The 26,387-nt window shown below is 37.9% G+C and overlaps 1 protein-coding gene across 3 annotated transcripts in view; it reads left to right on the top strand.

Moving 5' to 3' along the window:
- Window positions 1–24,902, top strand: part of ASAP1 (ArfGAP with SH3 domain, ankyrin repeat and PH domain 1) — a gene marked incomplete at both ends in the record, with an annotated part of 132,326 nt that extends 107,424 nt beyond the window's left edge. For 2 of the 3 annotated variants that reach the window (XM_080339328.1, XM_080339329.1), the window contains 8 exons: window positions 1,889–1,996; window positions 3,336–3,564; window positions 11,197–11,358; window positions 14,209–14,275; window positions 16,416–16,474; window positions 18,457–18,950; window positions 22,695–22,817; window positions 24,828–24,902. In XM_080339328.1, the coding sequence (XP_080195454.1) occupies window positions 1,889–1,996; window positions 3,336–3,564; window positions 11,197–11,358; window positions 14,209–14,275; window positions 16,416–16,474; window positions 18,457–18,950; window positions 22,695–22,817; window positions 24,828–24,902 (1,317 nt within the window). The remainder of the gene's footprint in view (window positions 1–1,888; window positions 1,997–3,335; window positions 3,565–11,196; window positions 11,359–14,208; window positions 14,276–16,415; window positions 16,475–18,456; window positions 18,951–22,694; window positions 22,818–24,827) is intronic. The other variant, XM_080339330.1, reaches the window with a different exon arrangement.
- Between the last annotated feature and the right edge of the window lie 1,485 nt (window positions 24,903–26,387).

Here is a 26,387-nt window from a genome sequence, read left to right on the forward strand (position 1 = left end):
GAAGTTCAGCTTAGAGACAGTTCTATCAGGACTATAAAACAACCCCTGAAATATTAAAACTGTCAAAACCTTTTAGGTCTGGATCTTTATATGACTTTTCCAGCTTTGGCTTTTTCCAATTTATTTAATGGGACACATAGTTCAGAGATGGTGAAAGTCTTTTTAACAAGGAGAATTGAAACGACTTGAAATTAAACCTCCTCAAAGGACAAAGAAGCAAAAGTGTCATGTCTGGAAGTTTAGGGTATCAAAAAATGTAAAACACCAGCTTTTGCTTTTTGGCCCCTCTGCAAAACCTGATCAGAGCAAAGTCTAAGTAGTGTGGCAGCTTCACATTCAAGACAAAACCTGAAGCATTTACAAAACATTGTCACTTGCTGCTTAATTTTGTTTCTCAGAACTTTTTTGCCTCATTTTGATGACCCAAGGAGGAAAGCTACTTTTTCTCTGCAGGTGTAGTAACCTTGATACCTTTCCTTTGATGGCTGAAACTTCTTGTCATGTATTCATTAATTGTCACATAATCAAGAGAGCTCGTCCTTCAAAATCAGAACAATTTTCCCTATTTCTGGGGATGCAAGTGAACATTTTATTGTGGCTGGTGAGGTGTTAACTCACTGACTTCTCAATGACTCCCATGTCTGCTGTGTAAGTGCTCTTTCCAGTATTTTGAGTATTCTGTCAGCCAAAAAATAGATCAGCTGTGCAACACGCAACTGCTATGGGTTGCTTTTTTCTGTGCAGTATATATTTAAAAAAGTAACAGCTGCCATTAATGTGGGCCAACTGATTGAGTTGTAGAACAAACAAAAACAAGTGGATGTTATCAGTGAGCTTACCTAACAGTTAATAGTTTCAGTTATTGTCATCTAAATTCCACTGATAACTCGCTGATTATTTCAGTTAACTGTAGTAGAGCATTTACAGCTTTTTTCTTCTTATTTTTTGAAGAGGAAAATTATTTCTGCTTTTTCCAAAAGTCACAATGAGATGAGGTTATGAGTAAAAAAGAAATGTAAGTGAACATAATATTTACCATGAGCAAGAAGAAGGTACAAAATAATATCTAGATGTTTGTGATGTGGTAGATATACTAAGCCAATTTCTGTTGCGTAACTGGAGTCTTAACTGTCTAATTAAATTCAATTTCGATTCAGGTGGGTTTATTAATGCTTATGTAACAGATTGAAAATTCTTTCTTCCAAATTGTATTTTTTGAGGATAGTTAAAGGCTCTCCGAAATCACCTAGTACTCAGTAGACTACATTTCAAAGGATGTGAAGGAATAAAAAATGATGGTAAATCTAAGCACTGAAAGGGAGAACTTATCTCCTCACAATAACCATGAACTACAATTTTCTTTTTGCTGATCACTGAAGGAGTAGGTGTTTAAAGGAAGTCAATACATTATTTGGGGTGACTAAGTAGAGGAATTTTGTGGGTAAGACACATCGGCTGCATCCAGTGAGAGGGAGCGAGGTATTTAAAGAATGGATAAATACCTTTTCATTTGATTCCAACACAAGGATTGTGATTTTGGAGGGATAACAGTTGTATGTACCAGAGTTGATAAATAGGCTTTGCCTTTCCTTTTTGGAAAGGAGGGCTCCAGATGCATTCTGCTTTTGTGCATATACCTTCTCTTCTCTTGTCAAACATGTCAGCTTCTACCCATTTTGAGAAAATCTTTCCTTTTAGCCTTTTGGCCGTTTTTCCATACCTCAAATAAATTAAGAACGTTTGTGTGATTGCCCTGAAACTGTTTCTTTTGAATGTCTGGAAAAGTTTTAAACCTCTAAATATTTCAGTTTATTGCTTGCTGTTACAAAACTAACTTCATTGACATCAATGGAACAGCAAGTGTTTTAACACAAATTATTTCTTTCAGCTTTCTCAAGCCAAGGCCGGAAAGTTAAACCCTCATGTCCATGTAGAGTATGAATGGAATCTTCGGCAGGAAGAAATTGATGAAAGCGATGATGACTTAGATGATAAGGTGAGCATGGATTACTGATATGGCTTTGCCCAAAACCATCAAAATTTCTGTTCTGTGGAAATTGATGGAAATTAGAGACATATCTTAACCTTTTTTTTTTCTTACAGATTTTTTTTCTGAGGGCAAAAAGCTGTTTTTGAGGCCTGTATTAAAGGCTGCTGAAGTGCTTTTTGAATACATTCTGTCAGCCTGGTTACGATGGACTTGAGTTTCAGCAGTTTTGCTTTGACAAGACATACAATATAATATAAATCAGTAAATGTAGATTACTTTGTCACTTTATCCCCTTCTGAATTCTAGGCTGTTCATTTGTAGCTGGAGGAAATTCAAAGCTTACATACTGTTTTTTTTCTCTCCATAATTAATTAAAAACTTAGTTGTTGAATCAGTTCACTCTGTTTTTCAAAAACTGTGCTTCACACTTTATTCTTGATTTAAAAAAAAAGGGAAAGCAAAACTTGAGGGCATAGGATAATAACCATCCTAGAACATATGTAAACTTAGCTTCAGTGTCCTACTTTAGCAAGTCAGTTAATTACTCTGTGCTCTGTTTCTGTAATAAGCGGGAATACACCTCTCCTATTTTATATAGGTGCTGTAGAAAGAAATGTGGTCAGCTTTTCATTTGTTTTTGTGGCCCTTGGGACTGAAAGATTCAGAAACTCAAATCATTTCCATATCCTCAAGGACAGGAGAGAGCAAAATGATGATCTGTGCAAGAAGCCTCCGGAGGGTGACTAATGCTGTATTGGAGATAATAACCTGCCCGAACCGGAGCTGCGGTGAGGCAGATCGTGCTCCGTATGCAGCTATTAATATAGAGCAGTCAAAAATTGCTGTGTAAAATTCCTTCAAAGAGCAATTATATAGGTTATAAAAGACGAACCGTAGCACTAAATATATTGCTGGTTCAGTCAACAAATAAATCTGATGTGTCAGAAGTGATTATTTTATTTTTAATGTGCTTGATCTTTGAAGATAACTGTCTAGTCTGAGTAGAGAGCTGTTCAAACTGAAAATTATTCTTATATTCTAAAAACTTTACTAGACTTTTATTAGTATATTGTGTAGTATATTATTATTGTGTATTTACTGCTTTAAGAATAAATCTGCCTTTGTGTACATGATGGTTTGTTGATGCTACGATCTTTATTTTTCAGTTAGAGGAGAGGATTTTTCAGACTGGATTGCTGAGAACGGAAGCAATGTGGGCTTAATTCTCCAATAAAGAAAGAAATTATGTTCATGTTCACTAGAATATGTTTTGTTACATTCTTTCCCAAACATATTAACTATATTTAGCATTTAGACAACTGTGTATTTGTTTTTCTGTTCACAGCCTAGTCCTATAAAGAAAGAAAGATCTCCAAGACCCCAAAGTTTTTGTCACTCTTCAAGCATTTCTCCCCAAGACAAATTGACTCATCCTGCATTTAGCACTCCTAGAGACAAGCAAAGACTCTCCTATGGAGCTTTTACCAATCAGATTTTCGCTTCTACAAGCACAGATCCACCCACCTCTCCAACTGCAGATGCTCCTCCTCTTCCTCCTAGAAATGCTGGCAAAGGTAAGTCTGTCTTCAAACTACGCTTGTGAGCAGTACTTGTTCTATGGTTGTCCTTTACTTAACCAGATGCATTACAATGTTTCACGATGTAAGGTGGTTTTCTTATTGCATTGATGCGGTAAGATGGTACAATGCATGTTTAAAGCATTAAAAAAAGAAAAGGGAGAAGGAATTAAACACACACTTTGTAATGGACTCATTCTTAGCAGTGTACATGAATGGGTGAAAAGTAATACTCTGCTAAATGAAATTTGGTTCATTTTACGCAGAAATTCTGTTCGTATTTTGGAGAAGCATTTTTAAGCATGTACAGTCACAAAAATACAGGTGTTTTAGAAAAAGGCTGATGGTGCGTAGTGCTATAAGATGATGTGCTGTGTAGTGTCTGGCAGAGAGGGTGAAGAAACAAAACTTTGGGGGAGAGGAGGTGTGAGAAGATTCCCTCTCCTCTCAGTCAGTGTGGAAAAGGAATGACCTGGGAAGTGCTGAGCAGGTTGGTATTAAAGTTCCTTCTCCATCAGTGCAGAAACCCTCTTCTCTTCCTTTTTGGTGAGTGCTGCAGGGATGTGAAGAACAGCAGAGAAACCAGCAGGCCTATTGCCAGGGGGTTATCAAGTCACACAAACTAAACATCACCCATTCTTGCCACGGTGAAACGACCATCCTGATTTTGTAGAATTATCCATAAGGAAGGTTTGTGCTACAGTTCAGTTTGTTTTGCGATCTGCATGTGGTTGATATGAAAGAAATGGTTTATTTTCTTACTAATAGCAGTGGCATTCTTGGTAGTTCTTGAAAGGGAAGAGAACTTATTTCATATGGGACTTAACTCTTGCAGCTGTAGTGGATGGTGGTTCTTTGACCTAGACAGCTAGAAACTTCAAGTTTAGAGGATGTATTTATGGAACAAAATTGTTACTTCACTATAATTTGGGCAGATCTACTTTTTAGAAAAAGCAAATAAACAAACCACCTTTGTCTTTTCCCTTTTTTTACGTATTCAGTTTAGAAATAGCCAAATTGTATTTTTACAGTAGGCTTGTTAGAGAAACCTTTAGTTTCAAAAGGATGCTCCCTTTTGGTAGCACTGCTATAACTTCATGTTTCCTTTCCCCAAGTGATAGTTAACTTTGTTTTCAAAAACAATGAAGAAATGCTCTTGCTAAAACGCAAAGGAGTGAAAGGGACAGAACAGAGCGTGTTGGTGTCAGGTGTCTGATTTTTCCATGGTTCACATACTACGCTTAAGACAACCGTTCCACCCTCAGTCTTTGTCATGTACTGGCAACTTTCAAATTAATCCCTTGGCTTTTGTTTTTAAACAGATTTCTTTTTCATTAGGAGGCAAAGTGGTTGTGTCAGGGTATGCGTTTTTCACGTTACATTTCATAATCCACATTTCTTTATATCAGTTTCACTGGGGACTCATTTGTATTCCCTGGAGCTTCACTCCCAGACAAGTGAATCAACACAACACCAAAGCTCCTTGGAAAGAAATGAAGTGCCGAGTTCTTGTTTGTTTTCATATCAAAGATTACACAAAATAAATCCTTATGTATATTAAAACAAAATAATGTGAAATTATCACAAAATACAGAGAACTGTTGCCTTCTAATGCCACATTAACTGCTCCATCAGATTAGAAAATGCTAGATTCACAGTGTAAGTCACAGAGGCCAAATGGAACTATTTTTGTTATAGTCAGTAGGGTTCTCTGCTTCAAGCATGCCAGCATTTTGCAGTCTCTGATGCTGTTTTTTTGCTTGATTTCCATTCAGTAATATTGTGAAGTTTTTAATCAGTTTTAGAAGTTTCCATCAAATACGTGTGTGTTACAGAGGTGATTTAACAGGCTCAGAAGAACAGGGAAACAAAGTGACAAATATATAGAACATTCATTAGTGTGGAAAAGTCGCTCTAGAAGCATCATTGCAGATGCACTTGTGCTTCATTGTAAACCACGCTGTACCTTGTTATCTTCCTCCCTTCCAGCCCCCAAACAGATTCTTTAAAAGAAAAAGCAGCAGAGACTCCACTTCCATAAGACACTGGTGACACTTCTTAATTTTGAAAGTCTGAGGTAATTTTGCTTTTATAGGAAAAAATAATCCTTTAGCATTCATCTGCTCTTTTGAGATTAAAATCATAAAATAGCTTGGGTTGGGTTGGAAGGGACCTTCAAAGCTCATCCAGTCCAACCCCCTGCAATGAGCAGGGACATCTTCACCCAGATCAGGTTGCTCAGAGCCCCGTCCAGCCTGGCCTGGGATGTCTCCAGGGATGGGGCATCCACCACCTCTCTGGGCAACCTTTCACCACCCTCATTGTAAAAAATTCTTCCTCATTAGTAGTAGTAGAGTATATCCCTTACATCAAAGTTTAACATACAAGCTTACTTATCAAATCCTTTTTTGTTAGAAAAGTTTATTTTAAGAACTACCTATTTGATTTAAAATTATGTGAAAACATAGTATTATATTTTGTGTGAAGCTTCCTAAATAGCAAGAGGAAGAAGAGCATTGAATCTGTAATCAAATGTAATCTTACTTTCTGTCCCCAAATGTCATTTGATCTTTATCTCTGCTGTGGGGTCCCAGCAGGTACTGTGGGACCCTGCTAGAACATGAAGGGGATAGCTGGTGGGATCTGTGTTTTCGAAAGAGACACAGAATTTTACAGTTTCATGTTTTTTATCCTTGGGGATGTAGAGATAAAGCTCTTCTCCAACATATGTTGTATATTTAAGGAAAAACACCTCCCTTTAGCCTCTGTAAGCTGATTTCATTAGCCAGGGAAGTTCCTTGACAGCAGATTCCCTGGTGTTGCTGAGATGCCACAGTGGACTGGAAGCCATTGAGTCTGAACATTGTGTTGGGGAGAGGAGGTAAGTTTAGAGCAATTTCTGTAATGCACCCCACTCTTGCCTGTGGTTTTCGGTGGATATGGTGTCTAAAAATTAGTCTGATTCATCATTAAAATTGTATAGGTACAATAGTTGGAGAACACGTGTAGGGGAGCGTACGTCATTGCAATGTAAGTCCAGATTTTCCAGTCTGATAACTTTTCAAAATATGTTTTTAAATGCTGGAGCATTAGTGTATCCTAATCTAAACCAGCTTATTTGTGGATACATCTTCATTTCTGCTGTATCTGTTACACATTCAGTTAATCCTAATAGAATGAAAAGTGCAGAATGAGTACAGTAGCGCTGTAAGCCAGCCACTGTGTGCCCTTTCCAGTAGTTTATCTAAGCTCATTCTGGTTCAGCTTACTTGTGTTGTCAGCCAAGTTTTTAGTGACATCCCAAAAATCATCTTTTTCATGCATCTTTCCAGCTTACACCTGCATTATGGCTCCAGACATCTAGCAGGTCTTCTGGTTTACAAAATCTTTCCAAAAAAACCCAGCGTTGAAGTAGTTGCGTTACTTACTGCAGTCACTAAGTCAACTTTTGAACAACCTTAATGGCAAATCGAATGCGAGAGCAGCGTTGCCAGCTAGATTTCTAAAAGTGTTAGGCAATCTAAGCCATGTTTCCTTAGTTTTAGCTGAAAGCTAGTTGATTTTTGCTGGTTCTGCCTATTCCTCTCACATGGGATGAACATGGAAGTTAGGGATCAATTTTATGTGATAAACTGAAGTTTGAGTCTTCAATACAAGTTTGCATGTTGTACTCTCTTTTTTGCAGCTCTGTTAGGTGTATCTACCCAGGAGGATCCTTTGTGGTTCCAGTCCACTGCTGCTGCAGACGCTGTGTCATATTATCTGCTGCTTCTCTTGATCAATCTCAGTTTCTACCCAAATTAGCTTTTTTGCATATACTAGTTACACTAATAACACCAGCTATCCCATTCAGACTCTGTATTTTTTTCAGTACCATAACAGAAAAGGAAGGCGGACAACTGTTGATTTCCTGTGGTTTTTATATTTGTGCGTCAACACAAAACACAGTCTTCTCTAATATAGATTTTTGTTCTTATTTTAAAAAAAAAACAGGACTTTTTTAGAATTAATTACAGAACATATTCAGATGCTAATGTTGAATCAATGTATATTCTCAGCTTTCTTGTTCAGGGTGAGTGTGATAATTTTTTCTTTAATTATGGTCTTATTTTCAGTACTGAAGATACATGATCTGAAGTTAGGCAAACTGAAACAGGCTTTAGTAATACCTCTGCAAAAACGTCACTCGTAAGATCATTAAAAATAAGTATAACAACACTTGTTCATAAAAATACTATTTTTAATATAAACTTGCTTTCCTTTGCAGTACCCGTTCTGCCATTAACTGGAATACTGGTTCTTCCATATCTCTCATTAAGTGGTAAAAAATAAATACAGTTGTGAGGTTTTTACACTCTAAACCCACAATTTCTTGAATGGATGGTGACAGCTTTGCATGATTTCACAAGTACACAAATTAATAGATACTCTACTAACTGCACAAGAGCTGATGGGCAACGCACGATTAATTGCAGACCTTTCCTAGTTATTTACCGTAGTACAATAAACTTGAGATTATTTGGTCTATTTGCACATGAAAATGCAATCGTTGTAATAAGATAAAGTGATAAAAGACTGCAACAGCTTTACTTGAAAGCAACTGCTCCCCAGCTAAATAAAGAGAGCCCAATAGAAGCAAAATGTTAAAAATTCTAGGTCAAGTGTTTTTTGTGGTTTCCTTGTGTGTGTTTGTGTGTGTGTGTTGGTTTTGTTGTTTTTCTTGAATGAGGGGAATGATTTACATGAAATGTGAACTTCACACCTATGTGAGAAATCACGATTGAGTGACTATAGAGAAGTGTTTGACTTAATGCCTGGTTAGAATCACGAAATACTTTCGATCTAGAAAAGCATCTGCTCTGATTATTATTTAGAAATATCTGTCTAGCCTTACATAGTTAAAAATACTTCCGAGATTTTTGTGTGTATATATATATGTAATACAAAGCATTCTATAATCATCTTATTGACACTTCGTACATCATCAGGTCTTTGTATTATTCCACCAGTTGTTTCCATAAACTGATGTAGATTCCAGAACATTTGCCACGTTTGCTTTGTTCAAAGCATGATGTGACTTTATACATCTTTCTGCAAAGATGTTTTGAAGTTTTCCTTTTTTTGGTCCGTTTTAAAGTTACTTTATATTTCAGGCATCTCATCATCAGCGTATGACTTCCAAATTCATATTTATTCCTTCTGTGAAATTAGGAAAGGAATAAATGCTGCTGTAACACCTTTTCCCTGTAATCGTTGTATGCCTTGTGAACTCATGAAAGCTATGGAGCGATAAAACATTTTTCATCTCTTCTGTGATGTCTGGAGATACCAGTTTGGGCTATAAAATATATCCATATAACCACATTCAAAGAATTCTTTTTTGTACAGAAGGAGTTTTCACTTTATTGGCAATAACAAGTAAGAATGTTACTTGATGTCTGAACTTTCCTTTTTGCTGTAAGCGTGCAGGACTATTTCAATGCATTTCCTCCACTTTTATTTTCCCCTTTAAGCCAAGTTTGAATTATTTGTCATTTGTGGGGTTGGGGAACCCATGAGCACTGAGTATGAGCAGCAGGACACAAACCAGGTGGTGGTGGGACACAACGGCTGGTGTGTGTAACTCCTTTTCGAGATACCAGAACAGGAGAAGAATATTATACTGACACACTGTTTATGTTTCGTACATGCTTTAAAAATATTACTCTTAAAACTGGATATTAATTTTCCTTTTCCCCCTGCTACCCCTAGATAGACTCTCAGTTACTTACAGTTTATACAATACCCTTTGATTTGTATTTATTGAAGCAAACTAAAGAATTTATAACTTGCAGAAGTCAAGGGGATTGTCAGTCGAAACTTAGCATGAAAAAGGTTTGGTTTTGTTTTTGCGGGCAGAAACGCTTCAATGCACGGTTTAAATGAGCCCACTTTTTTAAACTCAAGGAAGAAATTGAAATGAGAAAGGGTACAGATTGGGAAACAATCTTATTAATTTGACTGCTTGTCAATGAATGGTATTGTGAACTTGGGAGTAAATTGAGAGTAACAATTACAAAATATATAATTTGATTTACAAAAGTAAGCAATTAATGGAAAGCCAGGCACAAAATACCTGCTGGGATTGTGTTTGAGATAACTCTGAGCAGCAAAAGGCCTTATAGGGATGAATCTAGAAGGGAATAGATTGAATCATTAACTCATTATGGACAGTTTTATTAAGCTTTTATTTGGGGTTAAGAAGAAAGAGGGAGGTCACCTGCTGAAACATACGCATACCTGGCAAACCTACACATGCCTATAGGATAATTGAAGTTACTTTTTTCAGTGGTGAATTTTAGCAAAGATTATTTTTTACTGATTTTAATACATTTATGATATATAGTAATTTGGGAAGGAAGGCAGACTTGGGTCATTTTCAGTCTACCTATATAAACTGGTAATAAACATTTTCAAAGAGGCAGCTCTAGTTCTCTCTGCCGGTCATGATATATGCTGGCTAACCAAATGAAGATCTTGTTTCCAATGCTGCTCAAATAAGTTAGGTTTTCAAAAACAGACAAGTAGGTTCTATAGTGCTACAGATACGTCATAATAGACTTGAAATTTCAGGTAGAAATAAACTTTGCTTTTTAAACTTCATGTCGATATTCTGCCTAATTTAAGTTGGTTTCATGCCTAATTTCTTGTGGTGGAAACTGCACTGACTTGAGCAGTTGTTGTACGTGTGTTCCCTGTGCTGCCCGTTGTTTGAGCTTCAAATTAAAGCTATTTTTGAAGGTGAATGAAGCTGGTTGGGGAAAACTCATCTTTCCTCTGGGTTATTCTGTGTTTTAATCTGTATCGGTTCCAACATCCTGTAAAACATGCATTGTGTTGAATAATACTTGTGCCAGCATTGATGCGGAGGGAAATAAAGGATTTAAGGGTAGGGGTGACTGCATAAGCTCTTAGAAGCAATGCTACTGTTAAATATCTAATCTCAGCCTCAGAAAGGGCATTTTAATGTCTATTTCATGCACATTGAATACAACAATTTGCATTGCTCTAAAAATGCGTATTCTGATCTATTTAAACCACAGGGAAAAACAAAAAGGAAAATAACTACAGAAAAGTCTACTAAGCTTACAATCATATTTTCAAAACACAAGGGAAATTTGTAGGTAGATTTCTGTTCCTCTCCCAAGTTTATTAACAGAGTTTGTATGGGGCATTCTGGAGTAGAGAAAAAAATCCTAACATAATAGACCATCTAGAAAGCTAGTTCATTCTGGTATAAATTAATAGTAGTTGTAATCCCACATGCTAAATATTACTTAATTTTAAGATTACATGCTTGCGCTTGTTTTTAATAATGCCTAAAATTAGAAATCCTGGAGTGATTAATCCTGTATTTTTCAGACGTTACTACACGTGTCATTCTATTGTCAAGTTGCTTATATTCCCACAGCTACGATGGTTAAAAATGTGGTGAACGTGTCGTTTAACCTCAACAGTGTTTTGGCATGGCTTGTCTTTTTATTTCAGTTTTTTGCTGCACTTCGCTGTGGGTCTGACTGTGAATTTTTTCAGTGCTGCTTTGACGTTTATGCACATGTATTTGTAAGAAGACTGTTTGTTATTTTGCAGGCCCACCTTCAACCCTCCCTCTAAGCACTCAGTCCTCTAGTGGCAGCTCCACTCTTTCCAAGAAGAGGCCACCTCCCCCACCCCCAGGACACAAAAGAACCCTCTCAGACCCACCAAGCCCACTACCTCATGGACCCCAGAATAAGGGCCCAATTCCTTGGGGTGAGTTTTGAAACGCAAAACGAAAGGGCAGGGGAAAACAAAAAAGAAAAACAATAACAAAACCTTGCTGATGGATGATATATGATCTTTGGTTTCATTTACCTGGTGCTTGCTTTCCGATGATTGCAGCTGGATGTAACGTCAGCTCAGATCAAGCAACAGTTCTATCTTCTGTCGCTCGAGCTTCCAGGCTTCTGTATCTGAGTCTCGCTTGAGAAAACTGAAGCTATTCCATGGTCCCTTGGGGCCCAGTTCAGTCTCTCCCTGCTGCCCCCTCTCCCTGCCCCAGCTGCCCTTGTCCTGGCCCCTCGCCTGCTGCATCCTCTGCATCTGCTCCCAGCCCTGCTCCTCTCACCAGCTCCTTCATCCAGGGGACGCTGATTTGGGGCAGACAGACCTCAGTGGAGCTGAGCAGTTCTGGTTGCCCCAAGAGCTGCTTTCCTCAGGCTCCGTGCCAGCTCTCTCCCAGAAGCTATTTGCACCTGTGGCCATGTGTTGTCTCAATACGCTTTGTGATGTTGTCTGTACATATACAAAGACTGATAGTTTTACATCCTTCTACTCAGAGAAATTATACAGAAACAACGCCCTCAGACACATGAGTTGTCATATGGGGTTGTGATATGCAGGGACAGGAGTTGGGCTCGATGGTCCTTGTGTGTCCCTTCCAACTCAGGACATTCTATTATTTTTTTATATTTTTTAACAGGATACCTTTCGGACAGAAGCTTTTTAGCACCTATTTTCCAAACTACTCAGATTCTTCCTCTTTTCAATTTACATGGCTCTGTGCAGTCAGCTTCTCCCAGTAACTATAAATCTCAGACCCATGTAATTTTCTATAATTTTAGTCTTTGTGGCAGGATTTCCATAAATCTCTACACTTTTGAGCTGGAATCCACTGCTTACATAGGGAGGTCATCCATACATTACTTATGTCATAAATTATCCTCTCTCTGCTCTAATATAAATATGAAATTACTAGCCTAAAAAACAACCTGCAAGCCTAAAAGCACCATTTTTTTTTTCATCAAATTGACTTAAATGTGCAAATCACAGAGTGCTCATGTAGAATATATAATTTAATCTGGGATTTAAAACAAAGAGAAGTCCAATGAAAAGCAAAGTCTTTTTCTAAAGGAATACGAATCATGGCAATATTTTTAATTCTCTGCTTTTCAAATGTCTGGAACATGTTCTGGAGTCTAACAGCCCAGCACTATTTCAGAGGTAGTAAAGATATTTTGAAAGGCTTGGACTTCAAAACTTTTTAAAAGCCAAAATATTCAAGTCCAAAACATCACCTAAAATACCATATACTGGTAAACTATAATGTAGCCCTAGTGGAATGAGAAGTGTGGTAGGAACAGATGCTAAGCTAGGGCCAGCTTATATTAGACAACAGACGAAGGAAAAGGGAAATCTGGGAAAGGTGCAGGTGTAGAGTTGAAGATGAAGAACATTACAGTGGCAGAAGAGCTTTTCAAAGTGGGGCCAGAGGAGAACATTGTGTGTTCTGTTTCTGCTCTACAGTGCAGACTAAACTTCAGTGGGTGGAAGAGGAGCCTCTTCTCCCCTTTTTCTCAGATTTTTCTTATTTTAAGCAAATATTAAGTTTTGTGTTTAAAAAAGAGTTTCTTGTGTCTGCCTTTGTAGTTTTTGTTTAAGAATACTGTTGGATGTTCACTGTTTTCCCTTTCAGAAGCTTTTTTTTGTGTTGTTACGTTTCTTGTTACGTTGAATTTCAGCATTTGTTTTCCAATCTGTGCATTCATTGAAGTTTCAAGCAGAGCAATCTTTAGTGTATATCTAAGCAAATTAAGTTACTATTCAAAGATGTTTAAAAACATCATTTAGATTATTTTATATTTCCATAGCAACCATGAGATTTTTATTCGCTTTATCCATAGGATCTACATGCAAAGGATTCGCTGTCTTACCTTTCTATTTTTCTTTTTTCAAGTATAAGCATATTTTTAGCAAAGCTCAACCTGAGCTTTTTCTGCTGCTTCGTTTAGACTTCAATGCACTAAATATTATATCTAGGCAGATATGTCATTGTTTTGCATGGGAAGTGTTTTGTGTTCTTGGATTGTTAAATGTCACTTCACATCTAATGGTTGGTAAAGATGGTTCTAAGCTTGTTTAGACATGCTGTAGTAGAAAAGGGAAAGCGGGATGATAAAAGCATTAATTAATTGTACCTTGGCAATGGCTAATGAAAGAGAAACCTTCTGCTGAAGGAGTTCAGAAGCACTTGGGTTTGGATATTTTTGCCTTTTGACAGAACTGAGTCAACCCAGGATCTTTTCTTTACCAGCAGTTAAATGTTCAGGTTGTGGTAACACACTGGCTTAGTCACTAAATCAGCAAAGGCTATTCTTGATGGTGGATAAAATACCAGTCCTTAGAAATTGGATGTTTTGTGAATAAAATTAAATTCATGGTGGTTTTACAAAGACATGCCTCATAACGCAAAATGTAAACATCTGCGGTAAATTTATTTGATACTGGCCTGCAGCATCTCCTTCTATTGAGAGATAATTGACACACTATATTCAAAACAAGTGCCCTACAGCAGTAACTCAGCCATGTCAGTCAATCTTTCCAGCAGATGTGAGTCGTTTTAAAACGTGTGTTACATGAAAGGTCACGTTGGATTCTTATAGTCCCTGCCACCTTCTCGGTTACAAAACTATCAATAAAGAATGATCTGCAAAATCTTCAGACATTGTATAGATGATACTTGGAAGAATGTGTACTTTGCTTTAAGTTGCACCTTCTGCTGATGATATTTCAGTTATCCTAATGATACTTTTTTTTTTTTAAATTGTGCTTTTTTCACCACAGGTAATGATTTGGGCCCACCTTCCACTAAGGCTGCAAACAAGTTTGAGGGGATGTCTCAGCAGTCAAGGTAAAATCTGTGTGTATGAAGGCAAAGATGAAAATGTATCTAAACATAACTCATTTGTAGATTAGAAAAAAAATTGGCCTTTCATATGAAGTAAAACCCTAGCTATGTTTATACATTAGCTTTCTGCATTCCTTACTACCATACAAATACTTTGGCTGCGTGGAGCCTCCCACGCTGTGTTCATAGCTGTCCATGCACAATTCACCCTTTGAGCGGGATGGACACAATGAGTCGTATTAGAATCTCTCTCCTGCTCCTACAGAAACGCTCTCTGAGGGGCAGTGTCTCCTCAGATGCTGTCCAGCAGGACAAAAGGTTTATTTTCCTGTCCCCTGGCATTTCATTTTATCTGCTGTAGCTGTAGAAGTGTCACTTTGGGGACAGGGTGGCATCGAGGTGGCTCTGTAAGAGAGATAATTCATCTTAGCCTTCCAGCTTTATTGTTTTCCAGTCTGTCAAGCTTACGTGCTGACAAACAATTGCCATCTGTAATAACATAAACTGCTTTTAGCTCATAGTTCGTCAGGTCAGTACACTGCAAGTGTCTTATTGAATAGGTGGAGTAGTAAGGACAGCCGTACACTCCTGTCACTCGCTGTTTGTTACTCCTTTATCTGTGCAGTGATTCCAGAGTCCTGAGGGTCAAGGCTTGGGGATTCTGATGAACATGGGCCTTAGGCAGCACAAGGGAGACCTTGCATGACCAGCAGCCCATTGCTGGGGATGGATGTGTAACATCAAACATATCCCAGCAGCAGATGTGCAGGTAGAACATCTAGACGCTCCTCAGGCTGTGATCTGCCGCAGTGGGACAGGCAGCCAACATGCCATTGGTGGCACAGCTGGTTTGCTGTGTTGGCCAAATCCACCCAGGTGGCACTGGCTGCTCAGGAAAGAAGTGGAGGTGCTTTACAGCACAAAGAGCTGGTGCCGCACTTGATACTTGTAAGACATAAAGAGTAAGAGCATGGTACTTGTGCTTGATGGCATTAGATAAAGGCCAAGGCAATTTATTGAATCGAGATGGAGCTTGGCTGTTCTTTCAATTTTGTGCCGTTATATATTTTGACTATTAAAAAAAAGCTAGGAAATGAAGATCAAAGTGCTTCATCAGACACATTTTGAAACATTAGCTTCAGAGGCAAATAATACCAGAATCAAGGCTGTTGATACAGAAGACTTCACTCTGAACTTCCTCCCTTGATTTTTTTTCCTTTTTTTTTCTTTTTAGTGATTATTTTCAGGTGATACTGATTTATATTTGTTTATTTATTATTTGATCTTTATGCCTAAAATCAACTGGCTTGCTTCTTCCACAGTGCTTTACTATAGGAATCACATGGGTGTGATGTTGGTGGAAGAAATTTGGTGCTTTTTTGTTGAAACTTGTAATATGTTTTGCCCTCACTTGCCATGTTTTCAAATCTGAGTTTGCCTGGCGTTAATTCTGGAAAAATGTATAAAACAGAAAACACAGATGGGAAGTTTTGGCAATATGCAACTATCTCAGATTTTTATGCTGTAATTAAATCACTCACTCCTGTCCTGCTTGTATTATTCCTTACTATTATGAGTAGCTAACTCAGCTGTAATACAGGTTGACAGAGTAAAGCATGTTGTTTTCACACAATCATGAGTGTTTCCTTGGAGTAGCAGAGACTTTTATCTCCAAAAGCAGCTGCAGTTTGTGTGTAATACAATGTTGTACTCGTGCGATCGGCTCAGTCCTGGAAAACTTTAAACCACTGACCTAAAGGACTGATGATGTTTTGAATGCTCCAGCATGGTTATTTGAAAGACCAAATTTTCCTTAAAAGTTCAGGATCTGCCCACCAAGCTGGTCTTTCAGCTTCACCTATTTTCGGAGTATATTTTTGCACATATCATAGTTCATAGAATAAATCTGCTATGTAGCATTAAAGCTGTGTGGGGGTTTTTCCTCTGCAAAAGCGGCTCATTTTAATAGTGCTTTGAGTTTTGGGATTGATTGACAGACAAGATGACAAGTTGGATTGAGAAAAGAAGCAAAATAAATGTAGTGTTTATAGATTATGGATGCGTAGAGGGGGGAAAAAAATGAAAAGAAAATGTATATTTTATAACGGTTGTAAGCACTAATAATTCATATCTGTTAATGTAGCACCGGGACTGCAAAGACTGCACTTGGCCCTAGAGTTCTTCCCAAACTACCTCAAAAAGGTAGGAGTTCTTTTCCGGTGTATTCCCATCATTATATCTTTTAAATGTGTGTGAAAGTGGATGCTGGTTTTAAATATATGGATCTTTTCAGCAGAAGTTTTATTTCTAAAATGAAACCATGAAAGCTGAGTAAAACTGAAAGGATTTTGGAAGATCAAGAAGGTTTTTTATTAAACTAAAAAAAATAGTTGGACCTATGGAACATAAGGAGGAAACTAATTGAAGCTGGAAGAGCCCTCAGGTCAGCTCGTCCAATCCAGCACCCAAAGTGGGGCCAGTGTTCTGACATGGGAGCAGGTTGCACAAGGCCATGGATGCTTTTGGATATCTCCATGGACAACCTCTTTGACCGCTTTTGTTGGTACATTGTTTTTTCCTCCTAATACGCAAGTCCAATTTCTTGATACCTTTGAAGCAAATTGTGTCCGTTGCCATGTCTTGGCGATCAGGATTGTCTTTATAGCTGCTCTGAAAAGAGTCGGGTACTGATACATGTTCACTTATATATCAGTGACAAACTTGCTGGAACCATCGTGCCAGTGAACACCTTATGGCCCTTTATTATTAGAAATGTTTTTTTCTAGTTTCTCTTTAAACCTTTACAGCAGGTTTTATTTAGTTTTTTGAGTTCTTGCAGCAGTTAACTATAAAGTTGAAAGTAGACCTATCTCGTAGCTCTGTCTGATGTAGAATCCGTCAAAAATATGTTATATCTGTATGAATGGGTGGTCACTATGTGATGTCACTATGTCACCAGTGACAGGGTACCACTGCAAAGGGGTTCAGCATTTGATTTTAAAAGATACAGGTGAAAATTTAAGATGAGCTCAATCAAAGCACTCTGATAAGGGCAACTTTCGTATTATTTACTTAGACCTCAAACCATTGTGGATCATCAGTGCTTGTGCATTTGCTACTAGATAAGTCTGGGAGACAAAGCCTTATACAGGTATCAGTGCAGACATTTTTTAAAATGAGGCATCTGAGAGTAGCTATACAACTTCTTCCATGGAAATTATGTGAAGTTTTCTTTCTTTTTTCTTTGTATAACCATAAATATAGCATGACAGTGTTCTTGCACTAGGTGGTATCTAGAGCAAGTGGTGTTGCTTTCATAGTAAAATGTCAGGCCACCTTTTTGGCTGGTAGACTATGACACTAAAGCACTGCTGAATACAACAGGAAATTATTCCTTCGAGCCAAAAGGTGTTGCTTTCATGATGGGTTGGAACCTTTTTCTCTCCTGTCCCCCTTTATCTGTTTTACTATAGGGTTTTTTAGTTTAGGGCTTTGGAGTTTTTGTTGTGTTTTTAAGGTAGATTGCAGTCAAGTTTTCTTAGTGGAATCAATACATGACACTGAGGAAAAACTATTTAAAAAGCTATTTTCAGAAGACACAGTTTAAAACTTCACATGTTTACTAAACTGTAAATATTTACTATAATTCATTTTGAATGTCTCTAGTACAGTTTATTCTGTATACTATAGAGACATAAATGCTTGCTCACTTTAAGATTTTGCAGGTACTAATCCTGGGACTCGGGGTGTTTTTGTATGGAGTTCAACTGTATACATGAGTAATTGTCATTAAACAGAATTTTCATTGCAGTCACCTCAGTGGGTCGATAGGTTGTTTTGCAAAACATGTATTTTCTTATATTTAATATTTTTTGGTTTAGGTCCAAAAAAAGGATCACTTTATATCATTTCAAGTAGTTAACCTATAAATTGACACCTCGAAGCTGTTGGATTAAGCACTTCTGGCCTTCAGAAGGAGCAACGAAATGGGAGCTCAGTGAAAGAGGGTCACGTAAAGTTGTTTTATCTTACATTTAGCATAGACTAGGAGGACGTATGGACAGCTATTGGGGCCCAGTGAACACGTGGTCATTTACACAATTACAGTTTTGATATGTGCGTAAGTACTTTAACATTAAAATGAGATTGTGAAAAAAAAACACTGTTATGCTCTTTTCTTTTAGTGGCACTAAGGAAAATAGAAACCAGTCATCATCTTTCAATAGATAAATCCCATCACGTGGAAATGTTTCAGAAGCCCTCGCTGTCCATCGATATACCGCAGAAACCACAACCTGGAGACTTGCCCCCAAAGCCTCTGCCTCTGGAATTAACTCCGAAACCTCAAGATTTACCCCCAAAGCCTGGAGAACTACCCCCAAAGCCTCAGCTGGGAGACTTGCCACCAAAACCACAACTTGGAGACTTACCTCCAAAGCCGCAAATGAAGGACCTTCCTCCAAAACCTCAGCTAGGAGAGCTGTTGGCTAAAACTCAAGGTGGAGAAGTGTCACCGAAGCCTCAGCCCTCGGAGGCAAATCAAAAATCTCACTCCTTAGATCTTTCTCCGAACGTACAATCTAGAGACACCATCCAAAGGCAAGCGTCTGAAGAGTCTAATGACATAACACACACCCTGCCAGAAACCCCTGTGCCACTTCCCAGGAAAATTAATATGGTAGGTGTAATTTCAGGTAGTTGAAAGTACCCATGGAAGGCTTTGAAGTTTCTGTAGGACTATCTGTGCAAAACCAACACAAAATAAAACCACCCTTGAGCTATGCACACAAAGCAACCTTATGGGATTGGCTTGGGGGGTGAGGAGCTCGTTCTGTGCTCCCAGGCAGCTTCAGCAAATGCTGGGGGTTTCCAAGGCTTCTTGCGTGCTGAAACGAATCTTAGTGATATAAAACAGTGGCTTTGGGAGCATGACAGTGTCTTTAGATCCATTAGGGAACTTGGGCATTTTTATCTGTGCCAGTCATACTCCTGAATTGATGGGTAGTTTTCTTTGCTGCTTTTGCTCCCTGCTTTTTGTGCCTTAGATTACTAGAACATGTGCCTTAGATTACTAGAACATTTATGTATCTGACTTCTGTAAATTTAAGAAAGAATGATAGCACCTATTGTCAGTAGATAAAAAATTTGAAGTACACATAAACTGTGACAAACTAGTAAATGTTGCTGTTGTGAGTATTTAATGTCGGTGTATTTAAGCGGTTAATGGAAGTTTGGATATATTACTGAAGTGGCAAAATTGACATAGCTGGATGCTGTGTAGCAGCAGAACTGGATTCCAGGTCTCCTTTTGCAACCCCCAATTCATTTTGCTAACCAGTGCAATTTCCATCCAACAGAGGATTCTTCATGCATATGTATATTGAAATCATTTTATGAAACTCCAGAGCTCTCAAGATTTTCGTCATTAAGAATACATCAAAAAGGAGATGGTTTTGCTTGTCAAATTGGCTATGCAAAGCACTTATGTGAAAGGAAATAAGACTTCCCTTCTTGTAGTGAAAGCAGGGGGTGAGTTTCTCCCTCCTTGTGCTTGTCTGAGGACAAACGTTCTCAGGAACCATCACCTGCTTGGCTTTTGTCACGGGCTTGTCTGTGAGCTCCTTTCAAAACTGAGAGCGACAGGGTTGTTGCTCAGGCTTCCTGAGTGTTCTGAAGATTAAATAAAATAGCCCAGGAATGTGATCAAAAGGTGTCTGCAACTACCATTTGTTTATTTAGCTATGTGTAAACATAAGCAGGCAAATGATGCTGGACATTCTCAGCTCTTTGTCACTTTATTAAAAAAGGGAAGAAAGCAAACAGTGGGTTAGTGGTGGGGTTGGCTGGTTGGTTGGGGGTTTTTTTGTTTGTTCTGGTTTGGTGGTGGTGGTTGTTTTTTTTTAAACTGTCACCCTACTTTACACAGAAAAATGCTGAAGAAAAATTCAGTGTTCTCCAAATTCAGCCATTTTCCACATGTCCAGTAAATTAAATAGTTCCACTGTTTAGCAGTGATCAGTATTATGATGCACCCATGATAATTTCCTTTTGGTTTTCTGCACGTCATTGCATGCACACTTGTATCTCTTCTTGTTCACTGCAGTCTTTCTTGGTCAAGTCATAATGTGCAAGAATTGTTTTTCGTGTGTCTCGCCTGTATTTTCATCCTCTCAGCACAAACTGCTCAAATTCTGCATCCCAGTGCAACATTCAAACCCATGACAGCAGCCACCAGGACTTGTGGTTCTTCCCTCTTGGCTTTGACTGTTCAGCCACTAAACAGATGAGCACAAACTTTTTAGTGGAAGTTTTAGCAAATAAATTGTTCAGAATGATTAGGTAAAAAAAATACCAATGCTGTTAATATATAAGGACTTGAAAAGAGATTTTTAGAGGAATGAAACTTGCTCTAAGTGTGTCTAAAATCACACTGAGCACCTGAGTGTTCTTCTGTGTGTGTGTGTTTTCTATAAAGGAGACAAAATATTACATTATCAACCAAATAATAAACCCTCCCTGTTCTTATTTACATTTAATTATTAATAACCACAGCAGCTGATTATTATTCAGTGTTAAGCACAGAAGTCTCTTCTTAATAAGCACTAATATTGGATATACGAGTCAGGGTGAGCGTCCTATTTGTTCTACAGTTGCAAGTGACACGTCGTGGCATTGCTTCTATTTCTTTACACATCAATGCCTGAAACTGTGTTCCAGAAAATATATACCCTATTTAGATCCATCCTTTTTTAAACCTTCCCAAGATGAAATACACTTTGGGCTTGAACTCTCCTTTTTACTGAAAGGAATAGAATATTAAAATGTCATTTGTGGTGCTGATCAGAATGAACCAGGAGCAATCGCCGTAATTTTTCATGTGTCCTTACAATCTGAGTTGCATACAGTTCTCTAAGTTTTGAGGAATTTAACTTTCTTTAGTCTCTTTATTAATTGAGACAATTTTTATCTGGCAGAAGTCGCTTCCCTTCATCACCAGAGGATTGATTGGAAACGCTCTTAGTTTGTAAAGGTTCTCTGGAGTTCAAAGCTGGGACTGGTTCCAAATACCCATTAATATCGAATTCCAGTCCCTAGTGATAGTTGATATTTTTGTTCAAATTGCACGAATTTGTTTAAAAAAGAGAAAGTGTTCTTTGAAGTAACTTCTTGCTGAAAAAAAAACAACCCTTTGATCTCATATGGACTTCACTTCAGGTATTTCTGTTCATTTGGCTTGAGTATGGGGTTTTTTTTAGTCTTAAGTTGTTGCATTAACTGCTCTGTCCCTTAGATTCCTCTATAATTGTTATTTTTCTGTACCTTGAGTTTAATATCTGTGCTCTTTGCTGTGTGTCTGTTCTGCTGTTCATCTGCAGGGAGATTTTTGCCAAAGCATGGAGCTATTTCAAATAGGTTGGTAATAGCAAAGCGAAGGCTCCCTAGGAAATTTCCTCTGTGAAGTTAATTTTGGCTCAAATTCCTCTAAATCTGCTGACTTCTTCCTTCCTTCTGCTTCCCATCTCCTTGTGCTCCTCTTGGCTTTTGCATTCTCGTTGTCTGACTATTCCTGTTCAAAGAAGAAACTGTAGTTTTTGTAGAAGTGTGGGTATGAAAATACAGTAATATGAAGTGTTTTGCTGTGAATATTACTTCCTTACTCTATTTAGGAATAATTTAAAGCATTTTCCCTGCCGTGAGAAACAACTGTTCAGGGAGGAGTCCACGGCTCAGGCTTTTTCACATGAATTAGCAGAATGCAGCAACGTATGACCTAGAAAATACTTGGCCGCCGAATGGTAGAGCTGTGAGAATATGTATCCTGCACTATCATCACAAAATAGTACTGCCATCTGAAATTAAGATTCTTTTAGTAAGAAATTGCCAATATTCTGCATGAAAAATCACTCAAAAAGTAATTTCCAGTCCTATGACTAGATCCAAAAAAATCACAGGATACTGTATTTTTGCACTAGGTCCAAACCAGTAAGGAATAATGGGATTTCAGGGCAACATTTTCTTCAGCCTTCACAATTTAGAGGAGGCTGGACTTCATTTCCTGTTCATGGTGGGTTTTTTAATGGTGTAGTAAAGGAGAAAGAAGGTATTTGTGGACCGGAACAATGTAAAGACGCTATTTAATCGTTCTTTACTGGAGCAAGCATGGGTTACTTAAGCTGTGCTCTACAGGTTACAGTCTCTTGTGAGTTCTGAATCTTAAGAAGAAAAAAGCCTATATTTGTGTAGGTAATTGTTTTAAATTAACCTTGTTGAAGTGGAGTTTTTAGATTTTATGTCCCCAGTTGCAGGGAAACCTATTTGATAGTCTTCACCTTGTAAAACAGAACAAAAGGCAAAATTCATAGAATATATATGTTTTCAGTGTTCCTTATGTCCTTCATCTAAAACCTCATTCTATTTTTAGGGGAAAAACAAAGTTAGGCGAGTGAAGACCATTTATGACTGTCAGGCAGATAATGATGATGAGCTCACGTTTGTTGAAGGAGAAGTAATTATTGTAACCGGTGAAGAGGACCAAGAGTGGTGGGTACGTATGTTTTCCTTTTATAGTTCCACGTAACTTCTTTATGACTTTTAAAGGGAAGCCTCTTTATCCAAATTTGGGAGATTTGACATTATTTTGGTTTGTGGGTGTTTTGTTTGGGTTTTTTGTTGTTGGTTTCTGGGAGTTTTTTGCCTGAGCTAACATCCAGCCCTTAAACTCATGTTAGAGAAAGACCCTTTTCTCTGGCAGAGTCTGTCTCTTTCAGGGAGTCTGCTAGAACCATCTGAAGTTGGTTTGTGTTTATCGCTGCTTCATAACACATATTTACAAATGTCACTCTTCGTAATGCACACTTGCCTTGCATTAAATGGAGAGGTGGTGATTTTACTCTATTTAACACCCTTCATGAAAAATGTGATAGGGAATTATCATAAGTTCACTAGAAAGATTAAGTTATACCTACAGGGCTTGCTGGAAGTCTGAAAAGCTATTTGTAATCGGTGCTGTAAGGTGATGTTTTTCCTCCTTCAATGGCAGGTAGTTAACAGTTTTTTCTTCCTTCTTCCCTCCCGTGACATCAGTTTGTATCACACCCCCCCCTCCTCTGAGCTGTGTGTTCTCTGTGGTTCTTGAGTACTAACAACCTCCCTTGACATTGTTTCTTGCCTCCAAAGCCCTCGCCACACCACACTGTCCTACCTGAGAATTGTTACTGGAGGAGACAGGTTTCATTTTGAAAACAAATTCTTACCACGATGCTGCATATGATTTCCTAATCTAAGTGCAGCGCAACCTTTGCTGTTTGAGTTCTAGCTACACGTTTTCTTCTTGCTCACCATTTAAGTCTGGAAGATTTTCAAATGAAAAGATGGTATCACAAGAGTAATGCCCAGGGAAAAGCTGCTGCATTCACTGAACCATCCAGCCCCTGATTACTGTTGCATTACTTGCTGAATCTGTTTTGTGAAGTGGCTTATTAAGATCCCTGGGTACAAGCCTGACAAGTTCCATGGAGTGCACCAGGTTGAGCATTTCCGAGAAGGGAAACGAGGGCTGTTGACTCATATGACTCAAAAATTTGGCTCTATAAGAGGAAATGGCCGGCCCTGCATATTTCCCCTTCCCATTTTGTTAGCTTGTGGAAGAGGAAGGAGGTACAGTGTTGTTCTGAAAGTAGTGAGCGTAGAATTCTCTAAACCATGGCCCTAAGAGCCTCATCTACTTACTTATTGTTTGCTGTAATCACACCATACAGAAACCTTAAGCAAAACCAGAAATAACACTCATCTTGCTGCAGCGTAAGATTTTTATGTGGCCAGTTAAGGCTTCTACTACACTGCTCTCAGTTTGATAGTTGTTGATAATTATGCATTTTAAACATGTCAAGTTCATATAGGAGGTACCTTTAAAAAAAAAGAGTTGCTTGGCTATTTCTTCATAAATGATTATTATACAAAACATGTAAGAAGTTGTACATGAAGGCTGCTTAATCAGATGATACTGCGATTTGTTATAAATGCTACTATGCACATAAATCATTAGGAATCATACTAATTGAATGAGAAAATAGCTCCACTTTAAGTGAAGCATGCAGATTATCATAAATAACTTCACAACTGTAGCAGATATTTCCCTCAGGTGAGATGGTCAGGATTTATTCACTTAACGAAGACAAATGGTTTGAGAGACCTAAACTAACTTGTGGTAGCGAGATATCAGACAAAAGAAAATAAGGCTTCTGTTTCAGTGAGATTCTTGAAATCTAGTGGTCTATGCAGCTCTTCTGGGTTTCCATATTCAATTGTAGTTGTTTCGTTCTCTTTAGATTTAGTTGGGTAATTTATCTTATTTATATTCGTATGGGTTTATTTTGTTTCATTATGTAAATTCAAATGTTAACTAAGATCTGTTTTAAACTGTCCGAGAAGTTGCAAACGCGCTGTAGAACCCATGCAGTTCTGCCACTTTTCAATGATGTAAATGCAGTTTACAATCTGTACGTGTACATATACACACACATATATATGTGTACATTTTTCTCCTGTGTTGCAGATTGGCCACATCGAAGGACAGCCAGAGAGGAAAGGGGTCTTTCCAGTGTCCTTTGTGCACATTCTGTCAGACTAGTACAAACAAACAAACAAATTCTAAACTTGAGCATTGCACATTCTTCATGCGAGATGGGCTTTTTAGCAAAAGCGAACGCTGCTGCCTCCCTGTAATCCTGTGCACAACTGTATATATAGCTGCTGTTACAAAATTAAGAATTCATTTAAGTTTCACCTCATGAGGTTGAATTATATGTATTGTAAATATACTGTGTTATTCTGCCTTTGCCAGTATTATGGTAGCCTTGGAACCTGGCACGCCTTATTGGGTTCGTTGAAGCCATCCTCGGCATCTAGCACTTACATCTCTGTCTATGCTGTTCCAAATCCATATGAACTGCCAGCTTTCCAAACATGGGTGGTCTCCGTCAACCATGTCACTGTACAGAAATGACTGTTCCTAATAACTCGGTATTCGCGATATACAACTAGCAGAAAGTTAGAATGAGTGAATGGTTTTGGACAATTGAAAAATCAGTCTGCAGTTTCTAAGTGTATGCAGTTTACAGCTATGAAACCCACTTCGGTATTTATTTAATATAGTGCTCGGTTAAGTGTAATTATGAAGACAAATATTCACTGACTCTACAGATAACAGTAATGTTTTATGGTGTGCATACGGCATTTCATGTTTATATTATGTGGACCTATGCCAAACTGTGATTGCAGTTCCCCTGTGATATTACCTCACTATAAAAAGTTACAAATTTATTTCATTCGAAAACTTATTTTCATGAAAATGAGTCATATTGTTCTTTAGTAGATATATGTGAAATTTGCTGGTTTCTTTCACTGAATTCTTAGTAATCAAGGACTTCTAGAAAATGTTAACTGTTGACATTATGCATGCATTTAGACGCTTACTCGAAACCTGCCTTTGTACAAAAGTAGTACTGTAGTCATATAGCTACATTTGAAGAAAAGAACATTTTAACTTAATTGCTATTCAGATTAATGTGAGCTTGCAACAGTATTTGTTTATAGCTAAATTGGCTCTTGGAAAAACGATTTGGGGGGGTTTCCTCTGTCTTCAACCTTGCTAAAAGTTAGTTACCTAAGAGAAAATTTCTTCAGTGCTGATGTAAGGATGAACTTAAATTATTGTTAATTGCTTTTTAAAGTGGAACTTAAGATGACCTCTCATGCATTGGATCAGGCTGTTAACGACAGAGCTCAGATCACAAGTGTCAGGCTGGTTTTAGTGGAGTTCACTAAACTGTAACTGTAATAATCTTAATTCAAAGCACCAAGTCACAGACATACTGTTATAAAGCTAATTTCTAAAACAACAAAAACTTTTGGAAGGCTGCATTTGACCTGAGGTTTCTTGCAAGTTGGTATAAAGTTGCATTGCCAGAAAACACGTACATGTATTACTGCAAACTTTCATTTCCTATGTCACTTTCAACATCCCTTTTTAACTTCGAATGCAGTTGTTTTTTTCCCATAGTTTGTCTGTAGCAGGTTTCATTACTTTCATATGTAGTTTTGTATTACTTGCTTT

Source organism: Nesoenas mayeri, assembly GCF_963082525.1.
Source record: "Nesoenas mayeri genome assembly, chromosome: 2".
Taxonomy (NCBI): domain Eukaryota; kingdom Metazoa; phylum Chordata; class Aves; order Columbiformes; family Columbidae; genus Nesoenas; species Nesoenas mayeri.